Source organism: Magnolia sinica, chromosome 14 (assembly GCF_029962835.1).
Source record: "Magnolia sinica isolate HGM2019 chromosome 14, MsV1, whole genome shotgun sequence".
Classification (NCBI taxonomy): domain Eukaryota; kingdom Viridiplantae; phylum Streptophyta; class Magnoliopsida; order Magnoliales; family Magnoliaceae; genus Magnolia; species Magnolia sinica.
Genome location: NC_080586.1, coordinates 8684669 through 8697391, shown reverse-complemented (window position 1 = coordinate 8697391; position 12723 = coordinate 8684669). Strand labels below are relative to the sequence as shown.

General features: G+C 42.6%; 1 protein-coding gene across 6 annotated transcripts in view; it reads right to left on the bottom strand.

Moving 5' to 3' along the window:
* Nucleotides 1-2504: 2504 nt before the first annotated feature.
* The window catches only part of LOC131225484 (AMSH-like ubiquitin thioesterase 3), a 35558-nt gene continuing 25339 nt past the window's right edge, over nt 2505-12723 (bottom strand). For 4 of the 6 annotated variants that reach the window (XM_058221013.1, XM_058221016.1, XM_058221017.1 and 1 more), the window contains 3 exons: nt 4492-4554; nt 3947-3999; nt 2505-2851 (listed from right to left, as the gene is read on the bottom strand). In XM_058221013.1, coding sequence (XP_058076996.1) covers nt 2677-2851; nt 3947-3999; nt 4492-4554 — 291 coding nt within the window. In that variant the 3' untranslated portion in view covers nt 2505-2676. The remainder of the gene's footprint in view (nt 2852-3946; nt 4000-4491; nt 4555-12723) is intronic. The other 2 variants (XM_058221015.1, XM_058221014.1) reach the window with 1 other exon arrangement.

Sequence of the window (12723 nt, the reverse complement as noted above, 5' to 3'; positions counted from 1 at the left end):
CCTCATAGGAAGTTCCCATAAGTTCGACCTTATAGTACCATTTCCTACACACACACACACACAAAGCTGAGGGATCGCAAACCAATTTTCAAAAGATCTTATAAAAACTTTTTGAGAACTCATCTCACATAATATGAGCCCAAAATCTGAGCAGTCTACGTGATGCAGCACCCATGAAAACCCTAGGGCTCTACTTTTATCCTGATTCAAAACTTTGGTGAGCTAGGGCAAAAGAGAGATACATAAACAGTTCAAGCAAATATAAGAACAGTCCTGATTTTTGGTGCATGGGAGACCCAACAAGGGTCCGTTATATAAATATCATCGGATCATTGAACCACGAACCCCGCTCACACAAATTTTAAAAGCTGAGCAGACTGTAGGAACCCTCTGGCCAACTGGTATAATACCTCCCACAAATATTGTTAGTGTATGACCGTTTGGATGCAAGATTGATTTGAACCCTGAGAGATCATTCCATTCAAAGAGGAAATAACAAAAGGTGTAATGACTTTTCCTACTCTTCCATACTCTTCTATGTTATAACCCTAATAGCAAAGGTTATTTTCTCAAAATGCAAAGGTAATTTTTAAAAGGTGCGACATTTTGGAAAATTGAAAATTGTGAATCTATGGTTAAGATTTAACATATTTCTTTCACATCTTTTAATGCGAGTACGCTACAGGACTTCTTTTTTTTTTTTGTTAGCTTGTTAGTACACAACACTGTCAGTTAACACATCACTGTTAGCCACCCCTACTAGGGAACCGATACGAAGACCTCAATGTTGAAACGAGGTATCCTTCACTCAAGCTACAGGACTTCTCTTCTATACCAATCACTTCTAGAAGAATGGATCACACAACATTGTGTGATCCACCATGTCATACACGTAAAATCGGCTCTGTCCATCAGGTGAGAATTCACCTATTTATTTGAATTGTACATACAAAATACAAAATATAAGTTGGATAAAAATAATCATGTGGACCATACTAATGGGAACAATGTCAAATTGCTCCAACAAGCTCTAAGTTCACACGGTGTGCCTCAGGCGAATTTTTAAACAGGCTGATGAGTTAGATCTAATTAACAAGTTTGATGACACTACATGATGGCCCATATACAAAACTATGGATAACATCCAATTCACACTGTTTCGTATTGTGTGGCTCATCTGAGTGATGAATCTATCTGATTTTTTATTTTTTTTTTTTTACCTCAAGACCTAACATAGAGTAAACAATCTGATAGGCGAAGTGTATTTACACTTAGAACTTGGTGGGGCCCACATGCTAGGATTTTTTATACAGCATAGAAAGGACTCCCATCTCCCTGGCCGGTTGCTCTGCAACAAGTATGGAGTAAGCTTATTCTACAACGTGGTCAGTGGGGCCACCACGAGGAATGATGGCGTACAAACCGTCTGACATGTGCACGCGCTCATGCTCTCCTTGGGGCCCAAAAATAAGATCCATCAAACTTAGGTGGGCCACACGAGGTAAAATCATGCATAAAGCCTCTAAAATCACATGGTGTCGCCCACCTGAGTTTTGAAACAGCCTGATGTTTGGGGTGTCCATTCATCCTAGCGGCACACAGCCTATGCATGGATCAGATGGCATTTATAAAACACGTTGGGCCCCATAATTCGGATGGCTTTGTTGATGCAGAAATCTGGTCGGCCCTCCCTGGCTCGTGAACCTGCACGGAGAACAAAGAAAGAAGACCCTAACTCGCATGCCAGGGACCCTCCGATGCCAAAGTCAGGAATCTGGGTATAATTGAATGTTAAACGGTTAGGGCTAGAGATTGTGCGTGCCTCTCCCTCTTGGGAATCATCTTATTTATAGGTGGGAAGAGGCGTGACATAGGGCGCAATCGTCTCTGCTTTGGCGAGGGCAGAATCCTAGTAAGATTCTAAGTTTGTGCACCGAACCGCGAAGGAGATAGTTTCCGTGATCTTCGGCGCAGATTGCGGGCCGATTGGGTGTCAGTTAGGTCGAGCTCAGGCTAACATTGGGCTCGGGCGTGGCTTATCTGTTGAGGTCAGATACAACCTACACACTAAGGTTGAGTTCGGCCAAACGTTGGAGTCAAATTCGGCCCAATGTTGAGGGATCGAGCTCCTCAACCTGCTGAGGTTGGGCTCGGCCCGAAGCCAAGGGATAGAGCTTTTTTCCTGGTTAGTCAGGAGGTGAGTGTTGGACCGTTGGGTCGCACCTCTTGCTATTAGAGTGCTCGACCTGGCCTGTCAACGGTAGGTCGGTGTATCTTCCCCCTAACAGTTTTAATGATGCAGGCCTCCCCATCCCAACTGTTCCTGCAGTGTGACCCACCTTTGTTCTTGATCGGGCTGATTTTTTGGACAGCGTGAGCTTGAAGGGGCACACCTTATGGATGGATTGGAAGTGGTCCCAACATTAGGTGGGCCCAGCATGTCATTTCTACTTTATTAAGCAAATAATCACAATTCAATTGGACACAGCATCCAAACACGCCCAGAGTGTCAACGGTCCAGCCTGCAAGCTCATGTTTCACAGTGGCTCAAAACCAAAAACCAAAGCTCAGGTTTTTTCTACACAATAAACTCCAACAAGCTTTTAGTAGGAATCCTGCAGTTTTTAACATCATTACAAGGTTTCTAGCCGCTAAAAAATTTGCCGAGACCGCATATTACCGAAGATCGACTACATCAAAGTTCAAATTGGGGTGCATGTACACATGAGAACAGTGTTCATAGATCGGGCTGCCATCCTCAGGTTGTTCGTGAGGATGAAAACCGCGCTGTTGACAATTACGTATCAAGGTGACGCCAGCCGGGTCAGAGAGATGGAATATGCCATGGGTCCTGCAGAGATGAAAAAAAAACAAGTGAAAAACTCAGCCATTTATCAGCCATTGACAAATCAAGCTCTGCCAAGTGCAATTCTTCTTTGAGAAGTGCTAGGCTGAGTTTGCACACGCATGCCAACATGGTTTCATGCGTGAGAGAACTAAGCCATTCATTAGGTGGGCCACCATGGTGAGAGAGAGTGGCTGGTCAAGATTTTTTTTTTTTTTTTTAAATAAAACAAAGAAAAGATGACCAATGGTCTTATTTAACATGCAAGTGTGGCCCAACTGATGAGGGAACCTGATTTGCCAGTGCATTTTGACAGTGGCTCTCACTTAACGAGCATCCAGGATCCGACATGCATGGGCAGGGCTGTCAATGGGCACCTAGACCTGATGCTACCGGATGGAACCAACCTGATTTTAACTGGTCCAGGTCCCTTTTTTTTAACCCACTAAGATATCGGGTTGGATTAAAGTCTCACCTTTTGGACCTGATTAAAATCAGGTCTTAGACAGGTTCGGGTCAGGTACATGTGAGGGGCCCAGTTAGAGTCAAGTTGGGTCCAGCTAGTGTAATAGTACAATGATGAACATTTAATATATATTGATAATTCTAGCAACAAAATGAGGTTTCCTAAGCCATACACATGTAAGAGAGCCTTGTACACCATGCACTTGTCAACGTGGCACATGTATGGATAGTGGCACATGTATGCAAACTATCCATCATCATGTGGGCCCAACCATTTCAAGGCTCTTATTGTCCCAAACCCAACTTGAAACCTAGATCCAAAGACCTGACAAGGACCAGAACCAAATAGAATCTAGGCCCTGATCTTCAAGAACTGACCCAAACTGTAAAGGACCGGGACCAAGCTAGCCTGGGTATGGGTACTATAGAACCCAACCTGAACCTGACCTGTTGATAGCCCTATGCATGAGACATTGGCAAATGTGGAAATCACCCCTTCAAATGCTTCTCATGAATTGCCCCAACATTTATCTTTATGTTTATCAGATTGCTTGTGCCAGTTATATATTGTTTTATCACAGCAATGAATTCCGGGTTGCGATTTTGGAAGGAGAGATTAAAGGGACAAAATTCTACCTGGATGTGTCCGTGGGTGCCATAACAATTGCTATTGCTTCTGGCAACATGACCTGAAAAGAAGCCACAAATCAGTATCCTTTTCACTAAAACGAAGATGAGACTTGCAATAACAACAGAATCCTGACATACGAAAATGAGAGATGCGAAGGATATGCAGCGGAGATGATTGAGATTCTTTGCTACAGAACATGCAAGCATGGAATTTGCGTGCAATCCAGGTAGTTACAGCCAGGCCAGACTGTATGTTGAATGTGGAGGACCTTTCTTCAATTTGTTTTAGCTGCCTGTATCTATCACGTCACTCACCCATCTGATGAGTGGGCACAACCAGGCCAGACAGTATGTTGAATGTGGCGGACCTTTCTTCAATTTATTTTAACTGCCTGTATCTATCACATGTTTCTCACCCATGTGATGAGCAGACAGTCCTGACTGGGCATGTCCACGGTGGGGGGCCTGATAAACAGCCTGGATCTTGTGCATGCACTCAATCCTCTTTGCATAATTATCCTGAGACAGCTCTAAAAAATACTTTAGGTCACCTGATATGAGTAATGAGTGTGAAGATCAATTGAGGACATGAAGCAAGACTGTGATGGGTGCGTCTGGAAAATCACAACAGAATCAATGGTCATAAATATTGTGAAGTGAGATGACTGGGAAAAAGAACTTACATCAAAATGCATCAAATTGGTTTAGATTTGAAGAATATATAAACTAACATCAACATGTGCCATTTCTACAACTAAAATTCTTCCCCAAATTCCTAAAAAAAGAAATGCATCACTATTAAAAAAGCTAATCAACGCCTAGATGAGGTTGCCATAATCCTGCTGGGTTGAGACTTGAGACTTAAGACAAATAACATGAGTAGATGACATTGGTTGGAGAAGGCGACCATTCAGTGAAGGATCTAGAGCATGGTTTTAAGGCTCAGACGAGTCCGATACAAGTCGAGTCAGATTCGGTATTATCTGATATGGTTTGATACCATGAGTTGCCTCCCGAGGAAGGTGTGCCATAAAGGTAACGGTGGCTGAAACAGCCACCACTGTTGCAGCTGATACGAATCATTTTTTCCGTAACAATTGTTAGGGTCATTACAACCCCCTTAACGCATAACGGTTAGTACCGTTACCATTAAGTAACAGCCAATACAGCCCCACAATGGCCATTACAGCACACCTTGCTCCCAATTCACCCCTGGCTTGGGCAAGTCAGACCAATACAACCCCCAAATTGGGCCGGGCAAGATCAACTCGAGACTGAATGAGACGATCCAAGTCACCAGGTCTAAAAACCATGATCTAGATCTGAATTTGCAGGACCTCAAATGCATTGAGAGTTCTGCTGAATCCATAAGCACCTCTACACAGGACCAACCAGGCATGCACAGGGCATCCAAGCTGTAAATTAGGTTGGATCCACAATGTAGATGATCAAGAATGGGTCGGTCCAGATGTGCATATGAATGTGGGACTTGTGGCAGTCCTTGTCAGACCATCCAAATTATTTTTAATTTCCATATATGTGAGGCCCGCCTGATTAGTTGACTGGCCTGATTTTTGCAACGGGTCATCTCATGGTGGCACCACTTGATGGACAACTAGATGTGTCACGCACACGCCAAGTTCGCACATTTAGCTGTGTACAGGTGCATGTGAGCTTAGGGCCTGTTTGATTTTCCATGATACATGTAAACCACGGTAAACAAGTAATTATTGCTTTTTCACGTTGTTTGAAAATATGAGAGTAATTCCACCTTGAAAATCGAAACAAAAGTGTTGGCTTAAATATGTGGACCCCACCGTAATGTATATGATATATCCACACCGTCCATCTATTTTATTAGAACATTTTGGAGCATTAACCAAAACATGAGGCAGATCCAACACTCAAATGACCCACACGAAAGGAAACAGTGGCCTTAATTTGTCCACCATTGAAAGTTATTTTCTTCACTGGGCCCACAGTGATGTTTTTTCATCATCTAACCCGCTCATAGGGTCACACAGGCATGGATAAGGGGAAAACACAAATATCAGTTTGATCCAAAACTTTTAAGGGCCCCAAGAAGTTTTTAGTGGTAGGCATTCGATTCCCGTTGTTTCCTTGGTGTGGTCCACTTGACTTTTGGATCTGCCTCCTTTTTTTGCTCATGCCATAAATTAGGTTGGCATAACAAATGAGCAGTGTGGATAAGTAACATACATCACAATGGGCCCCACATTGATCTAGTAAATTTCTCGATTAAAGTGTTAAATAAGTAAATTGTCACATCTGCATTGGGAAAGATGTGGTAATTACCTAGGTAAATAATTATTACCCATTTACATGGTAATTACACTTGAGTTGGAAAATCAAACAGGCCCTTAGCAAAGTTCCATATGTTAAGGTTCCAGCCTCTCAAAAAAGTCATGCAATTAGGAGTATCATGAAACCCCTAGGAACAAAATGTAATTATGGCACCCAATCCCTGTATAAATACTCTGATAGGATCACACAAGGATCCAGATGAACTATGACCAATGTTCTGAAAGTAGTATCGGATCTTAAAATCAGAAGAGAGCTGTAATCACAAATCACAACATAAGATTTTTATTTTCTGTTTATTTATTTTGAAAGGTTAAGATTTTTATTATTTTGCTTCCTAAATTAAAGAAAATATAGAAATATAAATAACATTTAAATATAAAAAGAGTGGGATATGATAAAATATTTTTTCTATCATCCGACATCAGGGTATGCTCAAAATATTAACATAGTATGAAAACAAATTATCTGCTTTGCCGAGATGAAGAATAGGGAGGTGGCAGGGGTTAAGAATTGCAGCATATATTTCAGGCTAGTGGGGAGAAGGAGACGGCAGCAGGAGCACTCCCACCTCAGAAGACTACAAAAGCTTAAGTCTTTGTTGCTAATGCGAAATCTTATAGAGAGGTGATGGTGGCGAAGGACCTTGTGAAGGAAACTCAGGTATCACCAAAAGAAGATGTTTCAGCGATGGTGGGGAAGGACCTTGTGAACGAACCTCAGGTGTCATCGAAAGATGTTTCGGCTGGTATGAGGTCTGTCGAGGTAGGGAAATGGGTGATTACAGAAGATGTTTTAGACTCTCAGGTCATTCACCTGAAGCCAGAGGTGATTCACGAGTCGTGGACCTCTCTACAGTGTTTTATAATCGCGACGTCAAAGGTCAGGGCTTCTCTTTTGCAGATTAGGCAATGGCTTATGGAATGCTGCAGTCTGAACTCGAAGGATTATATTTTGGAGCCTATTGAAGCCAATGAGGTATGGATTCGGCTTCGCCCGGACAGGGATTTGGATAGCTTAATCATTGCTGGAGCCATACACAAAGACAGTCCTATAGTTCGCATTCGTAGGTGGGAGGAGTATTCCTTGTTCGGTAAGGCGGATAGCTGGTTTCTCATTTGGGAGATTCCCTTGGAGTTTTGGTTCACAGATTTTTTCCTTGTCACTGCGAGCTGTTTGGAGGATTTTGTGGAAATTGATTCTGCAACGGAGAGGGGTGAGGAGTTGGGGGTTGCAAGAATATGTGTCAAAAGGATGAAAACTCTAGGGGATGTTGATTCGATCTTGATAAAGGTTGGGGAGGAGGTGAAGGTTAGGGTACAGCGAGAGGAGATGGGAGGTTGTTACCAATGCTGGGGCAAACTGTGGAGGAGAAGAGAACAGGGCACTTCAGCTTAACCAAAGGAAATCTTCAAGAAGCATGAGGGAGTTGTTGAGTTTAAAATGTTCGATAAACTACGAAATTATAGGTAACACTGGAAGTGGGAAGAGGGTGAGATCGGGAAGAACAGTTGCCTAATGATCATATTATCTTGGAATGTTAGAGGGTTGGGCTGCAAGTTCAAGAGAGCTCAAGTTAGAAATTTTTACAGGAAAGCTAAGGCAAATATCATTTCCTTCCAAGTTACGGGCACAGAGGCATGGTGGAATCTTTGTGGGGTGTAAAATCTTTCGATTGGGCAGGAGTTGATGCTGCAAGATTTGCTGGGGGAATCTTGCTCCGTTGGAATACCGACAAAAGGAGGAAGGTGGATTCGTTTGCTGGTACCATTTGCTTGTCTATTTTGCTTAGGGATGTATCGAATGGCTTTCAGAGGATTTTTTCAGCAGTTTATGGACCCTGGTCCTACAACCTTCCGGATCAGTTTTAGATGGAACTTGACAGTGTTCGATAGTAGTGGGTGGGCCAGTGGTGCATTGGAGGAGATTTTGATGTCGTTAGATTTTCTTATGAAAAAATTTGGAGTGGCAGAGTGACTTCTAGCATGAAAATTTTTTCAGACTGGATGGTTAGGCATGAGTTTGGTTGATCTGCCCCCTGGGGGTGCCAAATATACGAGGTCTAATGGGCAGACAGGGTCAATAATGTCAATGTTGGACAGATTTCTGATTTCTTCAGACTGGATGGATCATTTTCTGTTAGTTAATCAGCGAGGTCTGCCAAGGATTCCCTCGGATCATCGTCCTATAGTTCTCTAAGTGCCTGAAGACAATTAGGGTCCCAAACCTTTGAGGTTCAAGGTTGCATGGCTTCAGAGTGATGGATTTGCTGAGCTAATTGAGGAGTGGTGGTCTTCTTTTTTTCTTTTTCTTTTTTGAAAGATGACTTGAATTAATGAGCAAAATAAAACAAAGGAGAACAGAGTCTGCTGAGGAGGCAGAAACCATTAATCCTCAAGGAAAAGAAAATCTACATTGATCCCATCCATATGGGAAACCCATTCAGCAATCATGCACTTAACCAGGGAAGACAGAAAGTGGGGAGGCTTTGATTTGTTTTGAAAACACCTATTGTTCCTCTCAGTCCAAACAGCCCACCAAGTAGCCATTATAGCCATTCGCCAAACTCGGGTATTTTGTTTTCCTATTCCTACGCCATGCCGTGCCTTAAGGAGCGTGTCCACGTCTTTAGGAAAGCACCAATAGACCTTGAAGCAGAGGAGGATGTCTGCCCAGATAGAATAAGTATACGGACAACAGATTAGAAGATGATTCACCATTTCTTCTGCAGCAAGGCAATAAATGCAAACATTGGGGAGGATCAGTCCTCTTTTCCAGAGATTATCCACTGTGAGGATCCTATTGTTTCCGGCCAGCCACCCAAACACATGCACCTTTGGAGGGACGTCGTATTTCCAAAAAGAATGAAGGCGCTGAGGGTAGGAGACTCCGCTGGTGAAGGAGAGGAGCTTGAAGAGAGACGATTTTTCTGCTTTCCAAACGATGCTATCCTCCCGAGTCTGGATAGGATGAATATGATGAATGCATTCCATGAGATCCACAAGTTCGTTAATTTCCCAATCCTCTAGATTTCTTCTACTTTGAATATTCCAAACCGTTTTGTCAGCTTCCATAGAGTAGTTGTCAGAGATGAAACTATTTTTCTTCGCTGCTAGCCGGAAGACAGAGGGGAATCTGTCTTTCAACGGGGATTCTCCTACCCAAATGTCTGTCCAGAAACGAACAGAATCTCCCCTTCCCACTTCAAAACCAGTACCCTGCACAACCACTTCTTTCATACGGCAGATACCTTTCCAGATTGAAGAGGCCCTATGTAAAGAAGACTCGCTCGTCCACCATCCTCCAACAGATCTCCCGTATTTACCTTTGATAATTTTATTCCACAGGCATTCCTTTTCGTTGCCAAGCCTCCAAATCCACTTACCTAAAAGAGCCTGATTCATCAGCTTTAAATCTTTTATACCAACTCCGCCATCCTCTATCTACGTGCATACCTGCTTCCACTTCATAAAAGAGAATTTCTTCTTGTCTTCCTTTCCTGACCATAGGAACTTGCGTCTAAGGGCATCAATGGATTTGAGAACCACAGCCGGGCATTGAAAAACCGACATGAAATAGGTGGGCAGATTGGAGAGCGCTGCTTTGATCAGCGTGAGACGGCCCCCACTTGATAGATAGTGAGTTTTCCAACCAGCTAGATGGTGATGGAATCTCTGAATGACTCTGTCCCATTGGTGATTCTTTGGTTTACCAACACACAAAGGGAGGCCGACGAAGGATGTCGGGAACGACCCAGAGGAACACCCCAGTAACTTTGCTAGGTTGTTGACCTCATGGGGGTCCAAGTTAATCCCGAAAATTTTGGATTTGGACATATTCACCCTCAGGCCAACGACTGCTTCAAAGCATCTAATCGCAGTTCACAGATTGGCCACGTATTCTGTAGTTGCTTCAGAGAAGATCAGAATGTCGTTCGCAAACTGAACGTGGGAAAGAGGAACTTGAATTCCTTTCATTTGGATTCCCCTGAGGATTCCTTCCATCTGACCTTTGTGCAGCATCGCAGAGAGAGCCTTGCCGACGATCAGAAAAAGGAAAGGGGATAAACGGTCACCTTGTCTGAGACCACGCGAACTCTTGAAAAAACCTTTCGGGGCTCCATTTAGAAGGACTGAAAAATGGGCCGAACTGATGCATTCCTGAATCCATCTTCTCCATTTCAGACCGAAGCCCATGCGAGTCATTAGATACAGAAGGACTTCCCATTCCACGTGATTGTATGCCTTCTCCATGTCCAAGTTATGGAAAATAAATTTCTTCTTAGATCGGTGGTCTTCTTTTTTAGTGGATGGGTTCGTTGGCTTTCACTTGAGTAGGAAGCTCAAACTTCTCAATGCTAAAACTAACTCTTGGAAGAGAGGTTTTGGGTGCTAGGGATGTGGAATTCGACTCTATGGCGGAAGAGATCAATGATCTTGATCTTTTAGAGGAATCTGGTCGCCTTCGTTTAGAAGGCAAAAGCAGGAGAGAAGACCTATCTAAAATATACACCCAACACTCCAAAGAAGAGGAAATCAAGTGGCGGCAAAGATCAAGGGCATTGTGGTTAAAAGAGGGAGACAAGAACACCTGAATTTTTTATAGTTTTGCCCGCACTCGGGCCAGGGCAAACAGAATTTCTTCTCTTATAGTTTACAGGTAAAGAATCTCAAAAAAGAGTCAGATTTGTCACGCGATTGTTCAATTTTATTCTGGTCTTCTTTCAAGGGAGAATTGGAAGCGACCGAGATTGCAGAGTAATGATTTTATGCAGCTTCGGTCAATGCTTCTTTATTAGAAGCACCTGTTTTGGAGGAAGAGGTTCGTGTGGCCTTCAGTTCTATGTGTGGATATAAAGCGCCAAGCCCCGATGGTTTTCCTATATTTTTAGAAGTTTTGGCATATTATTAAAAGCGATGTCATTGATTTTTTTGCGAAGATCTATTATATAGAGAGCTTTTGGCCTCATTTATAGCTCTCATTCCTAAAGTTGAAGGGGCAGCTCAACTCAAAGATTTTAGGCCAATCAGCCTCATAGGTGGTCCTTACAAACTTTTAGTCAAGATTCTTGCTCTTTGGTTTAAAAGCATTCTTGTTAAAATTATTTTAAACAATCAGGGTGCTTCTGTAGTGGGTAGATAGATTTTGGACAGTGTGCTCATAGCCCATGAATGTATTGACTCAAGATTCAAGGAGAAAAAAAAGCGACAAGTATCGCTTATGATCACGTAGACTAGGATTTCCTAGACTATATGCTTGGTATATTGAGATGTGGCCCTAAGTGGAGAAGTCGGATGAAGGCTTGTGTTCAATTTGCTTATTTTTCTATTTTGGTCAACAGCTCACCAAAAGGTTTTTTCAAGGCGACTGGAGGTCTTAGACAGGGGGATCCTTTATCCCCCCTACTTGTTTGTTTTCGATGGGTTCAAGACCTCGGCGAATGGTTGTCAAATCAGTCATCTTTAGTATGTCGATGACACGCTTCTTTTCTGTGATACAGATCTCCCCTCGATAGATAATCTTTGGAAATTAATCATTTGTTTCGAAGCTGTGACGGCCTTGAAGATCAATGTGGCTAAATTTGAGTTGTTGGGGATAAATGTTAGCGATGACGATCTTCACTACTTGGCAAGTATTTTTTTGGTGCAAAACTAGGTCTTGCCCGTCAACTTATTTAAGGCTTCCCTTGTGTATCGGCAAGTTGGCTAAACACCTTTGGGACCAAGTGGTTGAAGGGACAGAAAGGATGCATGTTTCTTGGTAGTACCGGTATCTTTCTATTGGGGCCGTCTCACCTTAATCAAAATTGCCTTTTCTAATATGCCAGTTTATTTTATGTCCTTGTTTAAATGCCCCAAGGAGGTGCTGGATAGGTTGGAAAAGATGAGGAGAATTTTTTTCTGGAATGGTGCTTCAGGTGGTAGGAAGTTTCATCTTCTCAAATGGTTTGAAGTGTTTAAGCCAAATAGAGAAGGGGGGGCTGAGATTAGATGGTTGGGAAATATGTATTTGGCTCTCCTTGGCAAATGGATATGGCGATTCACGACTGAGGAGGGAAGATTATGTATGAAAATTGTTGCTTCGAAATATGGGGTTTAAAGGGGTGGCTAGTTGGTGAAGAGATCAGAGATCTTCGCTCTATAGGACTTCTCATGTGAAGTTTATTTGGAAAGATAGTCCCTCTTCAATGGCTTTTCACCCTTTTCATTGTTAGTTTTATGGAGCTCCTCTAAGAGTTGCGGTTTTTGTTTGGTTGGTGGGGCGCAAAAGGATTCTCACGAGGTCTGGGGTTCGAGGTGCGTGTGTTAAAAAATAGAAATAAAAATAAAAAATAAAATTAAAAAAAGAGGATTCTCACATTAGATAATCTTCAAAGGAGAGTGTTGATATTACCAAATATGTGTCTGATGTGTGAGGAAAATGCTGAATCAATTGACCATTTATTTTTGCATTGCTCCTTT